At 31.7% G+C, this 25,897-nt stretch overlaps 1 protein-coding gene across 1 annotated transcript in view; it reads right to left on the bottom strand.

Annotated features, from left to right (window-relative positions):
• LOC139487550 (substance-P receptor-like) overlaps window positions 1-25,897 on the bottom strand; it is a 48,879-nt gene that overhangs the window by 10,142 nt on the left and 12,840 nt on the right. The window contains exon 2 of the mRNA XM_071272432.1: window positions 8,708-9,147. Within this exon, the coding sequence (XP_071128533.1) occupies window positions 8,708-9,147 (440 nt within the window). The remainder of the gene's footprint in view (window positions 1-8,707; window positions 9,148-25,897) is intronic.

Raw genomic sequence — 25,897 nt, 5'->3', positions numbered from 1 at the left:
GTTCAGAAAATGCTATGGATAGGAAACGTAGATTAAAACCTGATGTACACGATTTGAAAATCTGTTGTGTTAAAATAGCAATCGAAAACAAACACAGACAAAAGTCAGCGTCCACAATAGCAAGAGCAGTCTTCTTATGTTTCTGTCAAATTGATACATGTAGTCGGTCATTAAGTACTATTTAGTGATACATAAATGTTTCTATTGCCATGGATGTAACCATATGTTAGAGCAAACATTACCTCCAACAATCACAATGACTGTAAATTGACTTATGATAAACAAAACAGCAAAGATAACTTTCCTTGCAATAAAATAAAATCTGATATTGACTTCATGTCGTCCGTCATGAGAGTTTGATTGCGAATTTAAATCTGATAGTTTCAATTATTCAGCGTAAATGCAGTTGATTAGATCTCGGAGGAATGATTTCAAAAATGTGCAATTGCATTTGCGTCTAACTATGTCAATTAGTCGCTTAGTCATAGGTCTTGGGTGTTGTTTTAAAACTAAACTTAAATTAATAAAGGTTGTTGGTGTCCTTAGGTTTTTTAATGGAATCTAGTTTACTTTTTTGTACGGGTTTTTTTTTGTTGCTTATCAATACGACTTGCAAATAAATGACAAATATTTAACAAGGGATCTGTACGTAAAAGGAACGGTTCCTTTGTTTTACATATTATGTTTGAAAAACGTTCACTGTAATTAATAGCAAATTGCTTGTTTGGTCGTGCTGAATAAAAATATGGCCATAATTATGCTTTGGTTGTCAATAAGACGAATATCAACCAGAGTCTTACTGATGTGATTGTCATCAACTATAGTTCACCGTATGACCTTTAATAATGAACAAAACAAATAATATATCAATATAAAAGGCAACTACAAAACAAAATGTGAAACAATCTAAACGTTAATATAAAGATGCCCGGCAAAACAACTAACCAAAAACAAATATGACAGATATAAGCGAAAAAAACAACCACTGAAGTACATTCTCCTGAAGAAACAGGGTTAAAATTTAAAAATGGAAATGAAGAATCTGTCAAAGAGAAAACAATCCGACCATAGAGCAGACAACAGCCGAAAGCCACCTATGGGTCTTCAATACAGCGAGAAACTCCCGCACCCGGAAGCGTACTTCAGCTGGCCCTTAAACAAATATGTATACAATAAACTATTTCAGTGATTATGGACATCATACTGAACTCCGAATTATACACAAGAAACTAAATTTAAAAATCATACAAGACTAACAAAGGCCAGAGGCTCCTGACTTGTGACAGGCGTCAAAATGCGGCGGGGTTAAACATGTTTTTTTAGACCCTACCCCTATACCTCTAGCCAATATAGAAAAAAACAAACGCACAATAGTACTCACAGAAAACTTAGTTTAAGAGAAGTCCGATGGCAGAATAGGTAACAAAAGAAAATAAACAAAATGTGTTTATGGGCGCTTAATTAATCAATTTGGAAAGAGCAATATAAAAAAATATAAAAAACACCTCCACTCTGAGACTATTCCTTGCCTAGCATTGTTCGCATTATTTCAAACTTAGATGGTATTGGCATTGATTGCCTGGGGCTATTCGCACTTTTAAAGAGTGGTCAGTGATTTGTTAATGAAATGCTCCGAGTAAATAATGTGTATATCCTGCTATATATATACGTACACTAACTGAATCAAAGAGTAGAAGTTCGGGAGAATCATCTGATTTCTCCAAACAACGTTTAATATGACCATATTTTTTAGTTTCAATCTTTAACCGTTTTATGTCCATGACAAAAAGTCCTTTCTCCCAAATTTATTGCGGGTTGATAGAAAATATCCACATGCATGGAATCATCCAATTGTGAGTTTTGATGTTGTATAATGAAATAACAAGACAGCGCATTATTATAACTGTTGTTTTCATAATATGTTATGTGAAGCCTATGGATGTATTCCAGTTTTGCCAATAGAATTTGGTATTTAATATTCGCATTTATGCAAGATTTTCAAAGGTCGTCAAACGCTGGTAGATTGTTATTACTTGCAGAAAATGCTATGGACACTTATATAAAGGAAATGACATTTGACAAATGTTTGATACTAATTTGTTGTAAATTGGTAATATCTTATTTTCCTTTTTTTGTTTTTTTTCTATTCCCGTTTGTGTCTTGAATTATATATACTCGACCTCGGATGAGTCTAACCTCGTTGTGTCGAAGTCGCAGGGACCAGACGAAAGTTTTCGACACATCTGAGGTTCGACTCATCCAAGGTCGAGTGTGACGTCATATATTTGAAATGTATGAAATACCAATATGTGATTTCTGTAAACTAGATACTGTTTATTATGTTCCGTATTTTTTCTTTCTATAAATAATAATGTAAACACAGTTAACGTAGTTTATTCTTTACTGAGCAAATAAATTATCAGGTAAGAAAGCTTATATTTATTTTCATAAAAGACAAAAGACAAGCACTACTAATTTTGAAAGGTAAGCACTAGCTATTCATAAATTCCATCATAATAATTAAACACACAAGTACAGATTCAACATTCACAAATAAAATCAATACACAAATATTTACAAAGGTCAGTCACTATAAATTATGGAATCACTCGCGAAACGAAACAAGTCCTGAAAGATCTCTTATTAGGGTCGTCTGCTTTGCGTTCAACTTTCTTTTAAGGTGTTTTCTGGTGAAATAGTTGTTGATCTTGATGGGTAGTGAAAGCAATTCTTCTGTATCGTTCTGAGCTTCAAAGTATGACTGATGTGTATCAGTTATCTCAACCATGACAGACAAGCTCGGAACGGGTTTTTCTATCGTGATCGTATCTTCTTCGTCACTGTCTTCTTCTGTTTCTTTCATACTCGAAGTTATCTCGTTGATAATATCGTCGTCTGTTAGTGGCTCAGTTGTTGGAATATCATTGTCGGTGTTGGCGTATTCTGTGAAATTAATTCCTGCAGGACGGGCTAGTGGAATATCATCGTCGTCGTCGTCTGAGAACCAAGCTCGTTGAAGAAATCGGAGTGCATCTAGGACAGTTAGACTGAACTCTGTTTTACTCTCGGCACATGCTATCTGTTTCATTAGGACCCTTTTGCGGAAGTGAACTTTTAGATACTGAATGATACATTGGTCACAGCTAGAGTTGTGTCTTACTGGTTGTATTAGGTGGCAAGAAAACAAGCTTAATACTTTTCAAGCCTTTAACGTGAGGATGAGCAGGGCAGTTGTCAATTATCATTGATACTTATCATTGCTGCCGTAAATATTTCTTTTCAAGCTTTATTAACCAGTTGGTAAAGATTTCTGATGTCATCCATGCTTTTTGTATTTGCCTCATACTGTGTTGGTAGCGTTTTGACATTTTTAAAGCACCTTGGGTTTACCAATGACTAGTATTTCGACTTTCTCGGAACCAGACATGTTTGTACACACAATAACAGTTAATCTCTCTTTACTTCGTTTACCACCACTGTAATCTATACTTTTGAACTCTAAAGCTTTTCTGGCAACAATTTATAAAATAGCCTAGTCTCGTCAGCATTGAAAATGTTATCTGGTGTAAACTCAGCCATTATGCCTTTCAGTTCTGTTACCCATCCGTTCATAGCTTCACTATTAACATCAACAGATTTTGCCTCTCCACAATTTTTTTTAAATGTGATGTTGTGGCGATCTCTAAAACGATCAAGCCAAATTGAACCATTGCTGCATTTAGATTCTGGGTGATCTAATATTTTTGCAAATTCTTCTGCTTTTGTTGTTAGCATTGGACCTGAGATCTCTTACACTAGTAAACCATTTAAGTAAGGCGTGTTCAACATTTTCATAAGTTGCAGTTCTCATACGTTTTCTTTCAGGGGCAAAACTACTTTGCTGGTAAGCTTCTTTAATTTTATTAGCTTTTTTTTATCCAAGTGGATAGTGTATTTGCAGGAACACCATAACTGCGTGCAATTTCTGACTTGGGTTTTGATGCCCTTTCGACTTCTAGTTTAGCTTGGTATTTATCTTCTATTGATTTGACATTGTTTTCTCTTAGCCGATCTAGCTATCCCCCCGGTTGACCCGGTGCCTTCACTAGATTTTTCAGCTAACATCGCGTACTGTATGATGAACTATTGTGGCCATGCAACCCCTTTTATAGCAAAGTAAAAATATTTTCATAACTAATCTTTAAAGAATGTGAAGAATGTTCATAGATTAAAAAAACCGACTCATAATAATTAATAAACTATGTTAATCCTATTTTAAAATTATTGTTCTTATTCTAATGGTTAATTTAATCTCAGCTTAGGTCATTAAAATTCGTTTCGTTTTTATACCAAGTGAAATAGGTTCAGCATATTCAAGTTCCGCTTGGACGATCTAAAACCACTCACAAAACAAGTCTTATTGGTATAGTCGACCATTCTCTGATCGCGCAATATGCAATTTGCATATACGATTGTCAGCTTTCGCTGGAAACAGACCAATATGTATCTGTTTATTTGAAAATGATTTGTCTCATAATCTTATTGAAAAAAACAATTTTCAAAAACGACCGTATTCATAATATATTGTTGCTTAAAGCTTCTTCGTTGTAGTCTGTTGGAGATTGTCTGGTTAGCAATCATACCATATCTCCCTATTAATACATATAAACATAGATATTACATTTTAGTTTTTATTAGTTTGTCTTTCAAATACCAAATGGATACCATTGATAACATATATTTCACTTATCAACAATTTCAAGACAGCAGTTCAAAGACCTGATTTCTAACCATCATAGTAATGAACAATCTTTGATATTTGATGTCACTGTTAGACATTTATAAAATCTTTTATTTTAATTCTGATTTAGAAAGAATTCCTACCAAGAAAATGGTTTTTTTTTCAAGATACCATCATTCTCCGTGCAGTGACTCAAAATAAAATGATTAAACTCGTTCTCCGTTTATGAAAATACTAATGGAATTTATCAAAGGCAGAAATATATCAACTATTTTCCGGCTTTCACCCTCCAGTGTACTTTTTGTGGACATGTTGTGAACTGATTAATTCCCTGTCAGAATTGTCTTCAGCAGTAATTAAAACACTCACTAACCCTACATATCATTTAAATTTTATTACAATCATTCACAGTACCGATAGTGTAATCTAATATCCTTCATTATTTTTTAAATATGATAAAAATTGTAATTCGTTCCGTGTAGTCACAAATTGTGGAAGGGTCAGTTGGTAGAACTCTTCTAGTACAAAACTTAATATATAAAATAAGATTTGAGAACAACATTAATCAGCGGACGATAACAAATGTGAATTCATCGCGCCCCATATATTCATGGACACCTTTAGTTAGTTGACCGTTATGGAATAACCGTTTCACAAATGATATCGGATATGTTTCTTACGTCGTAACTACAATTCCCTTTCCTTACATGAATGTGACCTACCGAATTAGACTATTTACCGGATTTGTTATCACATTAGGTAGCAATACACAGTTAGGAGTTTAGTTTCGCATTTTGGCCCCTGTGGATTTTTCAAAAAGGAAAGTTATTGTGTAATAAAATTCATTTTTAGACAGATGAGTGCTAATTTAGCCTTCAAAGATGGTTTATAAGAGCACCAAGATTATTTTTTACATGTTTTATGGGCTGTTTTCTGTTTGACAATCCGTATTTTCATAGCTAGACCGGCCATCGGTCCAGAAATTAATGTACTGTTTACAAACACTCTTTTTCTACACGAAGTTTTTGACGAAATTTTACAAAAAAATGAGATTAAAGACATATGATTTTCATTTGATTTGCTAATTGATATATATACACAGTCTCAGAAAAGGTATTACTTCAAGCGATTGAAATTCTACTTTTAGCCAAATTTTGGGGAAATATGTGACATCTCCCCCCCCCCCCTTTTGCAATATTTTATAACAAATAAATGCAGATTGTTGCCATGGATACACCAAAAAGAAATTATATTTTACCATTTTATATACTGGATATAAAATCTATGGAAGATTTTGATTACATACATATGCCCATATATGACACAAACAGTAAGCTTGATATTGCAAGAAAGCAATGAAAAGGGGATGGTTAAATTCATAAGGGCAAATTTTAGTATTTTTTCCTAACTGTTTATTGCTACCTTAGCAACACGACGGGTACCACATGTGGAGCAGGATCTGTTTACCCTTCCGGAGCACCTGAGATCACCCCTAGTTTTTGGTGGGGTTCGTGTTGTTTATTCTTTAGTTTTCTATGTTGTGTCATGTGTACTATTGTTTGTTTGTTTGTATTTTTCATTTTTAGCCATGGCGTTGTCTGTCTTTTTTTCAATTTATGAGTTGTACTGTCCCTTTGGTATCTTTCGTCCCTCTTTTACATGTAATAAACATTTCCCATAGCTTTCTGTATCATTAATTAAACCTGGTTTCAAAACATCCTTATTTATGCAACAATACCCTATCATTAAATACTTGCAAGTTAAAACAAGACGGACATTTTTTCAACTGCGCGATATATACTCCATAAACATGTGCTACTGTGATGCAACTACATACAAAAGGAAAATTCACATTGAACAAATAAAACCAGCATAATCCTTAGTTCTGAATCGACGATTCTTATTAATTATCGAACATAAGTCGTGATGTGACCTGTTTATTTGATCTCCCTTGTGCATGAATGAAATCGACACTACAAAAGTTTCGAGGTCACTATTTACAATTTTTTTTCCGATACGGTATGTATACCCTCTATGGGCCTGTTTTTGCGGTCTTATATAGCTATATTCCATTGTGGTCATCTGATATTAGATAATTTTACGCATTGTATCCAGTTTATGTGTTTTACAAAATGACTTATTAGAGACTCGCATACTGAATGAAGCATGCAAAGCAAGAGACAATAACGCTGTCGGCTCATCTGATCTCGCTCCTTTTAGAGTTTATCCAATTCCCTGCCATTTGTTTGTTGCCTTTAGTTTTCTGTACGTAGTTAAATGCTGAGCTTTGAACATCGATAAACTTCTTTTGCCTTTATTCATGTTAAGAACCCTGTTATGTATGCCAATAATAAAGTCACTAAACTTTATCCAGAAGTCTATTCATTAGACTGAAGTTAAGTAATATAGTTAGCTGTTGTGTGTACAAATAATATTAGATAAAAGAGAACAGAAATTTAAGAGCTGCGTTGAAGACCCATTTATGACCTTCTGCTGTTATTTGCTAATTGGTCGGGTTTTTGCCTCTTTGACATATTCCCTATTTCCATTCTCAATTTTTTAATCCTTGTTATAAAGTGTCTATTAAAGTCGTTTTTCTATGTCATAGGTCTGCTGTTTTGATGTCGTATACCCAACACTACCTTGTTTTGGGTTTTATATTTTCGAAGTTTAAATATCGATGTCCTGTTAAACACGCAAAGTCATGATAACTTATAAACATGCTTTCTTATAAACCACTTAACGTAGTCCTTGGATGAATGTCAGATGTTCATCTTAGTACAAACAAACAATATTTGCTTCATTCCAAATCTATCACAGTATTCAATTAGAGTTAACAATGGTTTTCCAATCTAAATTCTCTAAATGGTATGGGAAAATCAATCCAATTCAAACTTCATTATATATGTACTGAACAGACGTAATCCAATTGGAGGTAATCACATGAATACCACAAATTGTTATCACTAACAATATATATTTGGAGTAATTTTTGACAAATTATTCTGTAACGATACTGTCCGAAGGTTGGCATGGAATTTCTCCAATTGTTCTACTTAAACCACTTTTTGCTTTAACTACTGCCTAACATAAAATCAAATATGCGGTCGACAATTTCTACCGTTGCAAATAACTTAGAAGATATCCATACAATAAAACATGAACAATTATATAATCAAAACATAAAAAATAAAAATTTCATTTGAAATTAAAGAATTGAAATTGAAAATATAGATATGTATGTCTAGAACTTTGCTTTGTACCATTGAAATTACGGTTCTTTCAAGCATATCGTTTGTAAATAACATGCCGTACCAATTACAAGCTATGAACCTCTATTCAACTCTTATAAATAACAATAAACAAATAATAGAAACCAGGCTTATAATTGTGTACGCCGGACGCGCGTGTCATCTAGCAACAAAACAAAAACATCATCAGTGCGGTCGAAAAGTCCAAATGACCAAATAAAGTAAGCAAAGTTTAACTGAACACAGTTAATGTATTTAAACATTGGAATAAAAAGATAAAGGAGCAACACGACGAACCTTACAAGTGGAGCAGGAACTCCTAACAAATTAGGAATTTTTAACTAGGGTTTGTGCGCTCCAATCTGTTGCTGTCTGCTAACTGTTTTTATTTTATTTTTCGTCTTTATTCTTTTTGTCTTGCTTTGTTTCGATTTTTTTTTAATTGTTGTTACATAAACATATATCATGAAATATATTTAGATAATTCTACTTATAAGTTTTTTCTTATATTGTTAAAGGTATTCCTGTTTTCTGGTTTTCAGATATATAATGGAATTCATAACCAAAAGTAATGATGATGGTTAGCTGTTATGCATTCTTGTCTGGCAAATACACAATTTTCGAATTTACCCATATCTGCCGATATGAGAAAACCAATAAATCCATTAGCCATTAAAATATTATTAGCAAGATGTTATTTTCGTTATTCTTTAGGCTTCATTAGTTTTGTACTAACCTTTTTTCTCGTTCGAGATTGAGCTTCCATTCTCCTATCGACCTTTTCACCGGGTATAGTACTAGACCAGAGTTTGATTATAATTATTGAGTACGCCAATGTCATTATCAACATTGGGAAGAAGTAGAGTATAACAGATACTGACACATAATAGGCTGTCCTAGATGGCATTGATGACATTGTCATATTTCCTATATTTTCTGTCATGGTTGGCCAAACATCGTCGCACCATTGTTCTGTGTGGTTGGACCAAACTCGAACTTTAAGCTGTCTTGTTATAAGTGTTGGAGATGCAATTCCAGCCGAACATATCCAAATGAATATCAATGATGTTTTCGCTCGCCTTGTCGTCATATGGGCTCTCAATGCAAACACGATGCCAAAAAATCTGTCATAAGCAATCAATGTAAGGGAGAGAACACTTGCAACCAACGACAAAACTGTAAATACAAAACATATTTCATTTAATTATTATCTACCTGAATTTCACGAGAGCAAATATTGATAAGTTTGAGAATTTTACAATAATGATTTGTACTTGTACAACAAAAAATATATTTTCGAGAAATAGGTATTTAACACATTTATTCATTTCTAAAGCAAACGAGAAAGGTGAAAAATAAACTATTATGTGAATCTGATTTCCTGTTTTTCTTATATACTTTCAATAAACATATTCAGTCTATAAATCAATTACTATCACTCTAAACAAACGTTTTTCTTATTTTTTATTTTATTTCATACAATTTAAAGAATTCTCTCCCAACGACCGCTCTTGCGTCATTTGGTGTTTGGTGGTAGTTGTCAGTTGTCTCATTGAAAGGCATACCATATGTTATTTTGATGTATCCGGCATATTTGTAAAACAAATAATTAAGTTAATAAATTCATAAAAAAGAAGATGTGGTATGATTGCCATTGAGACAACTATCCACAAAAGACCAAAATGACACAGACATCAGTCTGTTTACTTACGAACCTAAAAATATCGTAAAGAAAAAGAAACAGATGAAGAGCTATATGAGCAAAAAAAAACCAAAAATATGTTATAAACTAATTGTTTTATTCCTTCATATTACTCAGTGTTTATTATTCTATTCTTTTATAGACAACGGTATTTTTTATACTCTACCATTTGCTAAACTTTCTTTTCCAAACTCCCAATACCCGTACCCTACTTTTCGTGTTGAAATCGATCGATTGCTGTGTATCAATACATGAAGGATGTAATTTTTTGTCAGTAACTACCCAGGGCCTGACTTACTTTTAAGGATATATAACGTGCTGCTATGATTTGCATAAAAATTCCTTTCATCTTAATATAAGATATTAGAGGAAACCACTCAATCATAATGCTGACAACTGATAAGAAGCCTTTTAATCTACTAAGTAAAAGTCCGTATTCAAAAATGCGTAACTATTCTGTCAATAATCAATTATTTCTTTTTAGGATTTTATTATCGATACTACCTATGTCAGTTATCTGTGGCACAAACGTCATGTTACTCTGTTATAGTTATTGACAAAAATAAGTGTCCACATGAGAAAATGTTCGGCAAATCTGCGGACACAAAATTTTGATTACTATTATCAATATAACTAGACGCCGTAGTTAAGGATGTAATTACACTTGAGAAAGATGGACATTACAAATGAAGTGTAAAGTGATATGTTTTTGTTTGATTACAAATGTAATAGGTTTGCTGACAACAAGAACTATATATCTAAATATTCAAAGCAGTACTAATGATTTGATTTGTGATTGACTATTATTTGATCATTGTCGCTAATTTCTAGTATTTGAATACGAGAAAACATTTTCTCTAATTTTTGTACTATTTTCACATTTCCTGACTGGTGTGATTAAAATATTTCTCCTCACTAGTGAAAAATCTGTTCTCGGCAAATGATTAGTCGAAATTTGATTATGACGTCTAAATGTTTTGTTTTCTTCTGAATTTTCCTATTGTGACGACATGAAAAAAGGCGACAATGCCTGATGACGTCGCATATAAAGAACACAAGTTTCTAAAAATCTTTGAAAAAGAACGATAAAAAGCATTAGAGAAACAGATTCCGACACTATAACTCGTGTATTACGATATTTCTCCACTCTCGACAGTTAAATTTTATTATTTAAAGGGCTCGGCAAGCCTCGCGCTTTAAATAATAAAATTTAACTGTCTCGAGTGGAGAAATATCGTAATACACTTGTTGCAGTGTAAGAATCTATATGTAACAAATTATTCAAATTTAGTACAAGAAATAATTATATGTAGTTGCACAGTACGAAATCAGAACAATTTAAGGTAAATTGAACTGTCTTTTTATCAATCATTATAAAAAAACATCCAACATCATAAGAGTCACACGTGATGCAAGATATGCTTCTCTTCCCAAGCACGTGACATCATCCCCTATTTTGGTGGTATTCGTGTTGCTTATTCTATAGGATGTATTTCGTCTTTTCGTAATTATTTTCATGGTTTTGTCGTTTTCATTAATTTTTATTTTTCCATTTGGTATTTTCTTCCTTTTTCAGAAGACTTGTCCGAGATAATTAACTCATATGACGGTCTACGTGACTTTGGACCTTTTGTTTTAATTATTTATCTGAGCTGCAGATTGAAAATATAAATTATTTCAAATTTGTGGACAATTCAGTCTTGGATGTAGAAATAACGTGATAGTGTCTTTAAATGCTTCCTTTTGAGGATAATCACAACATATGTTGTGTAATTCTAAAGAAAAACATTGTTCTGAAATGGAAAAGATGAAATGAATTCATCAAGTTTTTGAAGTAATTGGGCATAAACTTTAGAAAGCAGGTAATATAAAATTCATTTAAGCTGAGAATTTAGCATCCAAGGTTAAAGTTGTTCTCTATATGCGGAAAAATCATCAACTAATTCTTTTCTCATTCTTATTTCTATTTTTGATATGCTTTTTACGACTTTTCGTCATTTTAAACAACAGTATGCTACAGTTACGCTTTCGATTTGTATACTTAAAAGCCCGAAGGATTTTAGAGTAGTCAAATGCACACGAACAGAAGGCAAAACAAATTTACAATTCACCTATATGCGGATATATTGTTGATTCGACATAGGAATTTGCATATTTGCAATTTTATTATATAATCTTGTTGTATTCTAATGCAACAGCGTTTGTAACGTTTATTTTGATTGGATAACGTCACTCATGTTCATGGCATCAATTCACAATTGATGCTATGAAAATGTATGCGCATGCACAGACGACGTATAACTGATTTCAAATTATGTTTTAACGTTGTTTTCTATCAGTTTCAGTATAACGAAGATAACAATATTGTATTTTAAGCTCCGACGGCATAAATTGGTGACTTGTTGGTCGCAAAAACTCGCACGGAAAAACTAGTAAAAGGTAAAACAGTACCATGTTACTCATGAAAAGTAACATTTTACTGTGTTTTTCTAGTTCTGGAACTTTATACATGCAGTTACTGTGCTATCGTAAAATTTGTTTGTTGCTTGTCCTTCATTTTTTGCTTTGTGCTTTGTCTATATGCCTTTTAATGTTTCGTCATTACATATATTACGTGGCTCTGTACTTATGCATCTCGCCATTGTGTTATTGTACTGTGGCAAATTTATATCATTTTGAGCTTCTTTGTTACATATTTGTTTGTGTTTTTAGTGATTAAGATTATAAACATGTTGACTGCTGTATGGTATTTTACAATTTTACCTATTATGTCTGTTTGTTTTGTTCACGCATCGTTGTCAATATATTGGAGTTTGATGCGACTCTCATACAAGTGAAAGGTTTAGCTAGCTATAAAACCAGGTTCAATCATTCATTTCCAACGTAAACAAATGTCTGTACCAAGTCAGGAATATGATAGTTGTTATCGTTTAGTTTGCTTTGTTTGAACTTATGATTTACCCCTTTGATTAGGGACTTTCAGTTTTGAATTTTAACTGGACTTAGTGATTTTAATTTTTGTCATGGTTTTATTTTTAAATTTATTTTCAAATGATAAAATAAAGGTAGATGTGAGATAAATGTCAATGATAAAACACCTCAATGACACATAACAATTTAACTTGAAGTTTACATACGGATTTAAACTATGTAAAGATGCCTTTATCATATATCAGGTTCTCTGAATGGCCCCAAATCATGGAAAGTGACAAACAAAAATCTGCCAACAATACCACATTTGTTACAAGAATGTTATCGTTCTGTTTGGAAAACACCAAAGCCAATGATCTAAACAATGGAACACTGCCTTATAAGACGTAATGACAATAAAGTCTGATAGGAAGTTAAAGAAATCTATAGAGCAAATAACTCTTCAGTTTTTTGTACTTTCTAGGAGTCAATACGAACCAGTCATACATTATGCATGGAACAAATGACATCGTGCAATGTTGTTAACCATCGCTACAGTCAATATCGCATGCTGTTTGACAAATTTATTATCTAAAATTTGTATCATCACATATAGATAACAGAAAAGTTTAGTTTTCTATCGTATGCTGTACAAGATGATTTATTTATTAGTTTTAATAAAATACTTTTAAAAAGTGAAAAATATGTTTGTTCTATTGTGAACAGATATTAATCTGTTGATTTTGAAGTAAATGTATGTTAATGACAGCGTTAAATTGAAGATAGAGAACTTTAACAGACTCAAAAAACATCCATAAACAATTTCTGCAATAGCGATAATACAAGACTACAAGCATTATTTTACATCAGCAAATCAGAAGACGATTTGATTAGTTCGGGTTAAACTTATCACTGTCGGTTATCCGTTGTGATGTCGGTGATATGCTCGGGTCAAAGTTATTAACGCCGGGTTAACGTATTTGACGTCAAAAAGCCGTGATATGCAATTTTATGAAGAGCCGAGTAAAGTTATTCAGACAGTTGGATCATCGATAATGTCCAATATATGTTAGCTTAATGTCAAGTATTTCAATAATGTCCTTGAAATGTAAAGGGTTGTAAGAAGTTAATATGACTGAATGTATTAGGATCATATTACAATGGCTTTTATATGTACTTCTCCGAGATTCAGGAAGACATGAAAAGTCATCTATTATATTTTATTAACATAAGTTCGCTTAATGCTCTCATTGGATTTTCTTGTCATTATTCTGTCGCTAAAACGGAACGAAATGGCGAAATTTAATCACGTAAATCATCTTTTTCCTATTTTAATTGCATTTTTGATTTTGAAATGAATTAATAAACCATCATTAAACCGGATGTTCGCTAACACTTCCCAATGAATAACATTTTAGGTAACAACGCCTTCTGTATCATATGGAAAATTATGGCAATAAAAGATAATTTTTTTTATATATAGAACATCACTATATAATGTAACAAATCAAACAAAATATAAGAGGTATGATATTGAATTAAGAGAAACGAGTTATGAACAAGCATATTCTAATTATATTCTTCCACATTTTGTCGTTATAGTTTGCAGTGATTCGAAATAAAGGCAACAGTAGTATACCGCTGTTAAAACTCATAAATCCATGGACAAAAACAAAATCGGGGTAACAAACTAAAACTGAGGGAAGTCTTTTTTTCATTTCTTTTTTTTCTTCTTTACATTTTTTTAGGAAATGTGTAGTCATTTTGACACGATTTCATCCAGATAACGATACATTTTTTGTTTGAATATACAGTGCAAACTAGAAACATTTTATCAAGATACAACAAAACAAAATGAGTCATGAAAATAACGAAACTTTGGCAATATTTTGGTCATTATTAGAAGCTTTAAGTCAAACCAGAAATGAATTACTAAATTATTGTATTAAATTATTCTGTATCAAAAAGAAATATTGATAAAAAATACTGAACTAATAAAGTCCTTCGTCAAATGGCAAAATTAAAAAGCTGTCATATTCCTAACTTAGTACAGCCATTTTCTTATGTAGAAAAAAGGTGGATTAAACCTGGTTTAATAGCTAGCTAAACCTCTCACTTGTATGACAGTCGCATACAATTCCATTCTATTGACAATGATGTGTGAACAAAATGAACAGACATAATAGGTTTAAATGTTAACAATAGCGATACAGCAGTCAACATTGTGTTATTATATTAATCACTATGAAAAAAAAGAAATATATAAACAAACATTCGAACTTTTACAATTTACATTTTTCAATAAAGATATATATCAATATGTTATATAACCATAGTATGTGAAGGTTGTAATAAGTAATTCTTGTCGCCTGTTCATGTATTGGATACAATTGAGAAACTAACGGCCAGATCCATAACAAACAAAAAATTCGAAAACCAAAAATGACAGAATTGAACCAAAGACAACCCATGAACTACAGGTTCAATGATATGGACAGGCACATAAATAGTGTGGCTGAGTTAAACAAGTTTGTGAATGGTCAACTCTCCCCTAAACCAGGACAGTAGTGAAACAGCATTGTTTAAGAGCATACTGTACAAAAACGTTGACAATTAATAAATAAATCAGGGTTTTTTTCAAAAACGTCCTACACAGTCTGAGAAACGAATGACCTTGTGCAATGCCAAAATATAAGTAAACAGTATCAACAGCATAACTCGTCATATATAGCATGTTCTGGTATACAGATAAACCAGGTTTTAAATCCTCATAATGCTGTAACATTGTAATTTAAATGAAGACGTCAAATAGCTTCCCTCTTGCTTCCGACGAAAAACGTTAACACAGTCCAATACTGTTTACATCTGAACATCGAAACTTGACATTTGTTTAGATTGTGATAAAGATGCAAATTGCTCACGGTAATAAAAAAGATACAGAAAACACTATATTACTTGCCGTAATTTAGATGTTGGGTCATTTGTGCTGCGAGATAATTCTCTCTAAGACCAATGCTGAGAGAGGATAAATCAATTTCCGTAGAATGATCCTTGCAGCACGACATTGATTTTGTATTTTCCACGTTATTGAAGCAAGAAAGCATAGTACTTTTGATGCATCAAATCCGAAAGTGACATTTTTGACTTGATGTTAAATAATTTTAATTTAAAACTAACAAGCAATATTGCTATCAAATCAATTTTGCTATGAACTTTTCAGTTGTTTTCTTTGAACGATGATTACGAACGTACTACTTCAAAATCAAATATGTCTATATTATTGTCATTTTACATGTCCTTTTGGGTTCAGATTGAATATTTTAAATTGATGCTAAATGAAGAAAAACTAATTTCATTATAAATCATGACAACTTAATCTATTTCTATTTGTCAAGGCCAAAATTCATTATCATGATAGATTAAAGCCTTCAAATTTGTTACACTTGATAAAACGATAAAAAATTTATAATGACGTTTATGTTTATACTGTATTAATGATCGCAACTAAGGATATAAAAGGATATAAATAATTTCTTGCAACTATACCTTGAAATAGTGATTAAACTAACATAATTTCCTGTATGGTGATGTCCAATATACATATCTATGCTAATAATACTGTTGAATTTGCTCAATAATAAAGATTTCTAAATATAGCTAGGGTAATATATTCCTGAGGTAGAAAAGCCTTAGTATTTAAAAAAATCAAAGTTTTGTTAACAGTTAATTTATTATTACAAACATATCAATGAAAATTCAAGTCAACACAAAAGTGCTGACTACTGGGCTGATGATACCCTCGGGGAAATAAATATCCACCAGTGGCATCGAACCAGTGGTTGTAAGAAAACTCATCATAGATACCAGTACGCCAGACACGCGTTTCATCTACAAAAGAAGGACACTTAAAAAAGAACAAAACTATTATAAATAGAAAAAAGAGGAAAAGCAAAACACTTCACAAGAAACAGGGCTAATAAACACATATTTGTAAAAACAAAAACAAAGGAAAAATGTGTTTACTTCAATTTTTAATGTAAGTATCCAGAAAACATTCATTTATCTCATCTTCTTTTTTTTCAAAACAGTTTGAAAGAAGAAAGATCAAACAGTCTTTGGAATATAACAAAGTGAGTATATATCAAGGTAATAGATAGGTCACAAAAATCACAATCAAGAAAGAAAGGACATCGCAATAAGAAAAGTAAACAACCGAACATATAAGTTACTCTCCACAAACCCTTACCCCGGTAAACCAACCATTAAAAACAAAACCCTTAACCGGAAGTGTTTGAGTTCCTATTCCACAGTCGACAACCGACGTATTACCAATGAAAAGTGAAATATAAGGTTGTAATATATTGCACAGCTTCTTCATGACGGTCAATAAAATAAAATCGGCGTCTGTAAATCTATCAGCATGATTTAAATTTTTTGGCTGTAAAACGTTGAAGGCAACAAAAGAAGAACGAAAGATACCAAAGGGACAGTCAAAGTAAATCTAAAACAAACTGACAACGCCATGGCTAAAAATGAAAAAGACAAACAGACAAACAATAGAACACATGACACAACATAGAAAACTAAAGAATAAACAACACGAACCCACCAAAAAACTAGGGGGGATCTCAACAACCCGCTTTCAATAAAACAACGATAGGACTAACATATTCTATATCGGCAGGTGCTACTGTAAAATGGTACAATTGGACACTGGAAAATTCACCATCGGAATCTTTGTGATAAAATTATATGTTTTGTAAACAATAAGGAGATGTGTTATAATTTCTAATGAACAATAATCTACACAGTGGTTCAATATCTTCAAAAAATGAGAAAGATTGCAACTGCAAAAGTCATTTTTGGATTAGTTGTTAAACAACCTCCTACTTCCACACCAAAGAAAAGAAAAATGTCAAGTAATTTAAAAGCGACTTTAGCAGCTCTCTTAGATTTCAAAGCTCTTAGCACGCTTTTGGTAAGATGATCTTGATAGTGCATTATCCATTTAAATTCATGGTCGGTTGTAGATTGCAGGTCTACAAGGTCATCCTATACAGTTGAAGTCAGCAGAAATTATAGGTTTAACAACAAGTTTTGATATGTCAGTACGTTTTTGTTTCAAGATACATTGTTCACAGTTGGTTGTAAATATGGATATTGCTTTCCGGCTAATGATCTGTGAAACAGTTAGTTCATATGGTCTTCTGTTTTGTGACCTAATGTTCTTTAAATGATATTTATTGACTGTGATCATATAGTTACGATTTTAGGTTGATGTGCGGCCATTATGACAGCAATCTTCTGTATGTAATACTGCATAGTATAATTTGATACATTCTCATGATCATGCATACAAGATTTGCTACTGGAAGTTAAGCAACCAACAATCATTCAATTAAAATTCAAGGATTTGGTATACATGTACATTTTTATTTTTTATTATTATTGTACAAGTTAGAAGAGAATTTAAGCCTTATTTTGAACATATTGTAATTTGTACAAGCACTTTTTGTACAAATTATAATTTGTACAAAGTCAAAATACAAATTATAATTTGTACAATTTGTTTGTATAAATTATAATATGTACAATTTGTTTGTATAAATTATAATTTGTACAAAATGATAACTTGTACACAACATATATATAACTGCCTCTTTTATCAGACGATCTGAAAACGGCAAATATCTATTAATATGAATAAATTTTTGAGAGTATGAGACTGCATAACAAGAGATCATTTATTGACTTCCGTTACTTTTTCCTGACAATACAGTAAACAATAACATCAGAAATAACAGACTGCATTAAACGGTATTTCCGATTAGAAATGACATTTCTATACAATTACCTCCGTCATAATATACTGTCCGGCTGGACAATTCCAAATAATCAAATAAATAGGCAAAAGATTTTGATTAGGAAAAGCTCTCGAGTTTTATTACTCGACAAATTCTCAACGTTGATCATTCTATTAACAATCCACTAATGTTAGGATCAAATGAGGATAAGTATGATTTTAATAATTTAGATTGTATTGATTACCATACAATTTCTTGATTCCTGTTAAAGCTAGAATAGCGTAGCGTTAATCAGCTATAGCTAGAGCCGTAAATTGGTGGACATTTGCTTGTTTAATTGATCATTTGAATCCTACGTTAATTTGTTTATCGATATCTGATGGAAGTCAGCCATACTCAGCAGTTCTATCACACACTGATTGCACAAGCTTTTATACAAACCAAGTGAATTTAAAGAACGAACACGATAGAGAAAATTAGTTTGATTTACTTTTAAACTTAATCTAACATTTCAAGACATTTTATCGTGATCAACGATTCATTAATTTTAAGTTTAATGAAAGGGCTATTTTAAATTTAATACCAAACCATTAAAATATTCCCTACGAATAAAAAAAAAACTCATGTCGCAAAAAAAAAAGATTTATTTTTATAAAATATTTAGCAATGTTGCGTTGTATCGAATGTATGCACACATCAAAGTTTTTTAAATGTGTTCTAAGATTAATCTGAACTGGGACAACACTGAACATTTTAATATTAATCAGGACAGTTACATGTTCGATGTTACTGAAGTTTTTATTTTGATTGCTTGATTGATTGTTTGGTGTTTTAACGCAAATTTTAGCTATGTTGATGTGGCAAGTTTTAATTGGTGTTGGAAAAAATAAAATTATAAACTCCGAGGAAAATTTAAAACCGGAAAGTCCCTTATCAAATGGCAAAACCAAAAGCAAAATCAAACGAATGGGGTTACAGTTAAAGGCATTTTCTTATGTAGTAAATTGTGAATTGAAACTGGTTTTATAGCTAAACCGTGTATCACTTGTATGACCATCGCATCAAATTCTGTAATATTCCCTGAGCACTTGTAGAGAACAACCCATCTTGGGTGAAAAACTTGCAATCCGCGTCTTTTAAGATAGGGGACAAACGCCACGGGCGGGGTCCAAACTCATTGTCGGTGTTTTCACCAATACATAGCTGGGTGTAAAAGAAGTACGAATTGTTTGAAAACTATCTTCGTTTTCTTCTCGCAGGCAGGCACGGACCGAATTGAGATTGTGTGTAATTAATTTCCCGCGAAAATTTAGGTCAGTGTCGGTGAATATAGCAAGTTCTCTGTAACCTATTTATATGTTTTAAATTCAAAACAATCAAATAAAATTTTGTACTCGGTGGTGGTGTTCCTTCTATTGTGAAGGATTCCATTAATGCAGCTCTGAACCCATAGACTGTATTGGCCGATGATACTGATATTGGCAATTTCTAATGGTCTTTGGGGAAAACATTGTTTACATTGTTTTTATATTGATGACAGATCACTTATATATTCTCTTTTTTTTAAATTCGGGGGCTGTTCAGAACTTGTCAAATTATTAAACATTGGATATTGCTGAACTCTAAATTTGAACAAATAATTTATTAGCACTGCTCAAGACATTGCTGATTTAAAGTTATGATATGAGTTTCCTAAAAATCTGGCAAAAATTGTAAAAAAAGAGGGACGAAAGATACCAGAGGGAGTGTCAAACTTATAGATCGAAAATAAACTGACAACGCCATGGCTAAAAATAAAAAAACAAACAAACAATAGCACAGAAGACACAACACAGAAAACTAAAGACTAAGCAACATAAACCCCACCAAAAACTAAGGGTGATCTCAGGTGCTCCGGAAAGATAAGCAGATTCTGCTCCACATATGGCACCCATCGTGTTGCTTACGTTATTATAAATCCGATAAATAGTTTAATTCTGTAGGTCACATTCGTGAAAAGGTAAGGGTATTGTAGTAACGACATAAGGAACATATCCGATATCATCTGAATACAAATGAGAGCATTAAATATTCTTATCCACATCAATTTGTGTTCATTTTTATATACTCCATAGTTGAATATTGACTGTGCCCCATAGTTTTTTAATTTCTTTGTCATTAAAAATCTGGTGGAGATTTCTGTCATTGGCAATTATATCACATTTTTGTTTGTTATATTTCCCGTTTATTTGGAAAGTTTCTTTGGTTAAGATCACTGAAACTGTTCATAACAATATTCGAGTTCTTGGTTCAGACTTAAGATATTTTGAATGGGGTATATTTTCCTTTGTAAAAACATCATTCCTTTTTTTTAATCATTTTCCGCTATAAATGATGGTGCATACTTTAGTTATATAGAAGTGTACCTTAATAATGTCCAAATACTTTATGTATTTGTATATTTGTACAAAATTCATTACTTCATTGATTAAATAACTTATGTATGATTGTTTATTTTGTTTTTGTTTTTATTTTGTTTCTTTTCTATGAATAATGAACTTAAAGTGTCTTGTGCCAACATTTCAATCAATAGATGACGTGTTGTTAACAGACTTGACTTCTATTATTGTAAGAACTAGCTTTTCGGTTTTCTTTTAAAACACGTTGACATTTCCATTTGTTTGAAAACCCATATATATAAAGCTCCAATATTAATGAGTTTGAATATAATCAAAGAGGATGTTTACAGAAATTACAATTATCCAACTTAATTACTGACGACAACATTAAATAGCACTTCACTTAAGAAATGTAATTAAATCTTAAATTCAGAAAACCCATTTACTGCAGATATTACTGGCATTTAAGGAGATACAATTTGCCTCGAGAGTTACAGAATCAGGTCGAGTTTATATTTTACATAAACACGTCAGCAATAGACATTAGTTTTAAGAACATTTTCCAAAAGACTAAAATTGGGTTTTTATTTTCAAGTTTTACTGCCATTAGCAACAATCTTAGTAATGAAAAAATAATAAATATTTAAGATCTATTACTAAATGTTTCAAATAAGAGTGGTTAAAAATTATTTATGTACTGTAACTAATGACACGCTAATTGTAAGTTGGCATTTAGGATGATAGATATTTAAACAATGCGAAAATTTCTCATGGAAATGTGATTTTAAACGGCTTTCGAATTAATCAGTATGCTAGGCTGTTTAATTTCGTGTATCAGCATCATATATCTTTTCCATTTCAACAAATTTACAATAAGGTCAAATTAAATAACATAGTGAAGTGGGTTTTTTTTCTCATAAAATTGTCATTTTCAAAAAGGTTAAAACAAACAACGCAAGGCAGTGTATTTTTCAAAATAAAATTGTCATAAGATCTTTTCACTTTTTGTGCTGACATGAATTGTCATTGATATGGTTATATTTATAAATTTACTGTTTACAATTTTTTTTAATTTTTTCAAATACTAAGGCTTTTCTACCTCAGGCATAGATCACCTTAGCTGTATTTGGCAAAACTTTTAGGAATTTTGGTTCTCAATGCTCTTCAACTTCGTATTTCATTTGGAATTTTTTACTTTTTTGGATTCGAGCGTCACTGATGAGTCTTTTGTAGACGAAACGCGCGTTTGGCGTATATACTAAAATTAGTCCTGGTATCTATGATGAGTTTATTCTACAGATTCCTAGATACCGTTTCTAGTTTCTGTTAATTGTTATATAAGAAAGACCACACACGTTACTGGTATTTATATGGGTCGGATAGTTATCAAAGGTACCAGGATTATAATTTAATACGCTAGATGCGCATTTCGTCTACAAAAGACTCATCAGTGACGCTCAAATCAAAATAGTTATAAAGCCAAAATAATTATAAAGCCAAATGTGTGTCAATGCAAAAACATGTAATGTGCGCACGGAATTTAAATTTGATTGAGGTTATTTACGTCCAGTAGCAACTATTTCATACACGTATAGATCCTGCAAATTTGGATTTAAAGGAATGATGAACCCATTACTGTCCTCAAATTTGTTGTTTCTTCACCTTCATTTAGATTTTAATTCTCTTCCTTAATGTGAACGAACAATAAAGATTTCATTGCATTCATTTAAATCATTTTTAGGTAAGTCAATAGTGTAAAATGTTTCATTATTGAAAGTTTAATAAAATGTTTTGAATAACCGAGGATAACTACTACTCAAAAAAACAATTGAGGGTGTGCCAAATTTGAAATAAGTTAGTTGAGGGGGTACCATCATTGAAAAAAATGATTGACGGGCGCAAACAATTGAGGGGTGCCATCGTTGAATAGAATAATTAAAGGGAACCATTTTTGAAATAAATATTTTAGTGACACACTCAATGAAAGTAATAAAAAGTAAAATAAAAAATAAAAAATACAGAACTCCAAGGTTAAAATCAAAATCATTTTTTTTTTATTTTTTTTTTTACCTAAAATAATCTTTATTGCACTTTTCTTTGCTGTTATGACAAATTAAATCATTTTAAACGAAAGGAACCAACTGACTTGGTACAGGCATTACATAATGTACACCAATTGGTGAAGTTAACCTGATTTAATAGCTAGCTAAACCTCGCACTTGTATGACAGTCGCAAAATTCTACATTATATTAACAACAATGTATAAGCAAACCAAACAATAATAATAGTTAAAAAAGTAAAAAATGAGGGTACAGCAGTCAACATAGTGTTATTATCTTAATCAATATAAAAGCAAACAACTATGTTAACAAAGATAATAAAACAGGCATTTAGATAAACCACATAACCAAGAAGAAAGACAAGAATACAAAAAAAAAATACCATAAAACAAAAACACAATGACCGGGGATGTAAAAACCCAAGATGTTACCAAAAATGAACTAAACAGTAATGGTTAAAAATCTAGAATCTTTGCTTCAAGACCATCATATATTATGTGTGAAGTTTACAAGTTTTGAAAATGATTAGGAATATTTATCAGCAAGGTCTTGGAATATTCGGATAAACTTTTTAATAAAAGGAGGGGACGTTCTTTGACCTAACTCTGGTTCAACAACTTAATGCTCATACACAGGTGACGTTATCTTAAGTCAATCCTAATTTTATCTTATTCATTCAAATGACGTCATTTTTCATTTTTTGATGATCTGTTTTACAAATTCAAATGACGTCATAATTTTTTTGTCATTTTTTACAATTTCAAATATGACGTCACTTGGCGTTTGGGTTTGGGCTTGTTCGGATGTGTCTACATTTTGTGTTGCAAATGTCTGGTTATGTAATGTATTTCAGTTGTTTCCTGTAATTAGTTAATATATCAGTTCTATCATGTACAGCTTTTATTTAGTAATTTTATAAATTTACTGTTTGCAAAAGTATAAATTATTCTAAATAATAATGATGTTCTGGTAACTAACAGAAAACCCTGGCCGTTTTTGGCACAACTTTTTTGATCTTTTGGTCCTCGATGCTGTTCGACTTTGTGCTTGTTTCGGCTTTCAATTTTTTGTATCTGGGCGTCATTGGTGGATCTTGTGTGGATAAAATGCACTTCTGACGTTTTAAAATTTTCAACTTGTTGCCTTTTGTTGGCTGTTGTTATTGTGTTTCTTTGTCAATTGTATTCTCCAATTTATTTATATTGTAGTCCTGTGGTGTTGAGTTGTCCTTTTAATGTTATATTTTACATGGTTATAAAAGTGGAGGTTTGGCATGCCACAAAACCAGGTTCAACCCGCCATTTTTTTCTTTAAAAATGTCCTGTACCAAGTCAGGAATATAGCCATTGTTATATTATAGTTCTTTTCTGTATGTGTTACATTTTAACGTCGCGTCGTTTGTTTTCTCTTAATTTTGAGTGTAAATTCACATTGCGATAAGACGTGTCACGGTACTTGTCTATCCCAAATTCATGTATTTGGTTTTGATGTTATATTTGTTTTTCTCGTGGGATTTTGTCTGATACTTGGTCCGTTTCTGTGTGTGTTCCATTGTTATTTATGTATTATTGTCATTTTGTTTATTTTATTTGGTTACATCTTCTGACATCAGACTCGGACTTCTCTTGAACTAAATTTTAATGTGCGTATTTTATGCGTTTACTTTTCTACATTGGCTAGAGGTATAGGGGGAGGGTTGAGATCTCACAAACATGTTTAACCCCGCCGCATTTTTGCGCCTGTACCAAGTCAGGAGCCTCTGGCCTTTGTTAGTCTTGTATTATTTGAATTTTAGTTTCTTGTGAACAATTTGGAAATTAGTATGGCGTTCATTATCACTGAACTAGTATATATTTGTTTAGGGGCCAGTTGAAGGACGCCTCCGGGTGCGGGAATTTCTCGCTACATTGAAGACCTGTTGGTGACCTTCTGTTGTTGTTTTTTCTATGGTCGGGTTGTTGTCTCTTTGGCACATTCCCCATTTCCATTCTCAATTTTACATTGTAGTGTTGTGTCGTTGTTCTCTTATATTTAATGCGTTTCCCTTAGTTTAAGTTTGTTACCCCGATTTTGTTTTTTGTCCATGGATTTATGAGTTTGAACAGCGGTATACTACTGTTGTCTTTATTTATAAAGTGTGAAAAGCAGCTGTAAGCTATTGAATACCGATTGAGTTTAGACATGAATATTCCATATTCAGGTGAAGTTTGTATATTGCTGGTAAGGTAAGAGAAATAACTGAGGAAGTATCATCAAGTTGCTACAAACTTTTATTTTTATCTTAAGCTTATTGATGCATCTTTTAAAGAGAAATTTCTTAATCTCTTGTTGAATACATATTTGAAATCTTTTTCCATCCGTATGTTATTCATAGTACATCTCATATCAAAGAAAACATTAAAATTTTCCTTATAAATTTCATACGTCCGAGGACATTTTCTGGATCTACCGAAACAGTTGAAGAACGATTTTTCTGTTGGAAAGCTCATCAAATACACCACATAAACATGATATATGTAGTAGAGAATTGATAAGAAGTAGTGGATTCGTTAACGATAATCAACGAGCAACTTTAGTCAATTCTCTAGCTTAACCCATTTTTAGTAAAACGACTATCTGTTTCATGATATGACAATGAATCAACGGAATTTCATGAAAATAATTTTTTTTTGTCTTTTTTCTTCTCTAATAGCTGGAAATGATTAGATCCACACGGTTCACATTTATATGTAACTTAATATAAGTTCAATTAAACTTAAATGTGTTGTTATCATCCCTTTTTATTACCAGAATTCTATATTTGTGAATAATTATTTCATTTAATGTTTAATCATTACAAATAATAAATATTGATTAGATTTTAGTATTTATAATTCATTCAAAAAGACATACAATTGATATATGGATTTTTTTAAATCTTGTTTGGAAAGTTAAAAAAAATTAATTACCAACATTTATAAACCTTTAATACTACATAAATAGTATTTAGCAACCTATAGAGTAAGTCAATGTCGTCAATTTACTACACACAATTAAAATGACTATAAACATTTTTCCTTTAAATGAAGTGA

The sequence above is a fragment of the Mytilus edulis genome, chromosome 9 (genome assembly GCF_963676685.1).
Source record: "Mytilus edulis chromosome 9, xbMytEdul2.2, whole genome shotgun sequence".
Taxonomy (NCBI): Eukaryota; Metazoa; Mollusca; class Bivalvia; order Mytilida; family Mytilidae; genus Mytilus; species Mytilus edulis.
Note: the sequence above shows the minus strand (reverse complement) of the source record. Positions and strands in the feature narration are given on the sequence as shown.